Raw genomic sequence first — 1483 nt, forward strand, 5'->3', positions numbered from 1 at the left:
ACTATCCTTTCTTCCTCTGAACTTCCTTCCAGTTTTCCTTTACTTCCTTGAATATCACCACTTCCCTTCCCTTCGTCTGTTTTATTTCTTCCTCTCTCTCCTGGCGTTCACCCTTCAAAATCTAATCTTCTTCCTCCTTTTCTTTCTCCATTTCCAACCGATCCATTCATACAGTTTATGCCCAAATCCGCCTTTTCAAAATGTTGTGTTCTGTTTTTCCTCCTGATAACTTCCTCTCCAGGCCAGGAGCCTCATTATAGAGAAAGAAACTCAGAAATCCCTCAGCGGTCTGGATCTAACGGCCGTGGAGCGCTGCGCGTCTCTTCCAATGTTTACGGTAACCGGGAGCGTCTCTGCCTTAAAAGGGGCGTAAACTTCCGGCACGTGTCTTTCTGCACCTGGAAAATCAGGTAAGCTCCAACAAACATTTTCACCGTTTAACTTAAAAACTGTGCTTGAAGAAAAGCCTCAGTTTCCTGCTGCTTTCCTACTTTAAAGTTTAAACATATTATTGGGTTTTTTTATAGGATTTTTTTTTAAAGCATGAAAACAAATAATAAACTCTCTGTTACACACAATAAATCTGACATTCATTAAAACGAAAATTGAACTAATATTTATTGTTAAGAGGTGACTGCTCGGTGGTTTATTTGGTTAGTTTGTTCCTTGGTGGTAAATTAATGTAATTATTGTGTTTTTTGCTGGTGAAGATTCTCAGTCATTCAGGTCAGAGTCATTCCAAAACATTTAAAAACGATCCACTGAACTTTGTTTCAAAGTTTGAAGAGGTTTATCTTCCAGGAAGGATTTTCAATTCAAAATGTCAGAAACAGCCTTCAGTTGGAGGCTGCTGTATAAAGCCTGGAGCTCAACACTGTTTCTGACATTCTGAATTAAAAATCTCTCTGGATGGAAGAGAAACGTCTTCAAACTTGGAAACAAAGTTCAGTGGATTGTTTTGAACTTTTTTGGAATTGTTTGTTTTTTCTACTGACATTTTTTTTAGTTAAATTCATAATTATTTATGAATAATGTTGGACTCAGGAAAATAAATAATCTCATGATGCCACATTTCCATCAGATTCATCTACTATGGAGCAAAAAAAACCCTTAATTATTAAATGAACAAAAGCCTGACTGATGATTTTCCTCTGTTTATAATATGTGGGGGGGTAACCCCCCCCCCTTCCCTCCAGAAGCTTCATCAATGGCTTCAAACAAGAAGGAGTTGCGCTCTGAGACTGTGAGGAATCTTCATGCTGCAGCTGAACCCAAGCAGCTGTCTGGTCTTGTGAAAACTATGGCTGAGATGAGAAAACAGGTGAAGAAGCCTTAAGAGATGTAAAACCTCAGGATTGTAAGGTTGGAGTAAAAACTTATTTTGCTTCTGAGGTTGAAGCAAAATCACCACAACAATTATGTTTTCTATAATTATTTAACCCCTAATTTATTTAGCCTACATTTATCCACATATTAAATTGGG

The 1483-nt window shown here is 37.7% G+C and overlaps 1 protein-coding gene across 3 annotated transcripts in view; it reads left to right on the forward strand.

The window, feature by feature from the left end:
- Nucleotides 1-113: 113 nt before the first annotated feature.
- Nucleotides 114-1483, forward strand: part of LOC107104967 (kelch-like protein 7) — a 15118-nt gene continuing 13748 nt past the window's right edge. Inside the window, exons 1-2 of one of the 3 annotated variants that reach the window (XM_015405081.1) lie at nucleotides 114-410; nucleotides 1197-1321. In XM_015405081.1, the coding sequence (XP_015260567.1) occupies nucleotides 1208-1321 (114 nt within the window). In that variant the 5' untranslated portion in view covers nucleotides 114-410; nucleotides 1197-1207. Of the gene's footprint in view, nucleotides 411-953; nucleotides 1322-1483 lie in introns of those variants that run through there. The other 2 variants (XM_015405082.1, XM_015405080.1) reach the window with 2 other exon arrangements.

The sequence above is a fragment of the Cyprinodon variegatus genome, unplaced genomic scaffold (genome assembly GCF_000732505.1).
Source record: "Cyprinodon variegatus isolate N-32 unplaced genomic scaffold, C_variegatus-1.0 Scaffold1979, whole genome shotgun sequence".
NCBI lineage: Eukaryota > Metazoa > Chordata > Actinopteri > Cyprinodontiformes > Cyprinodontidae > Cyprinodon > Cyprinodon variegatus.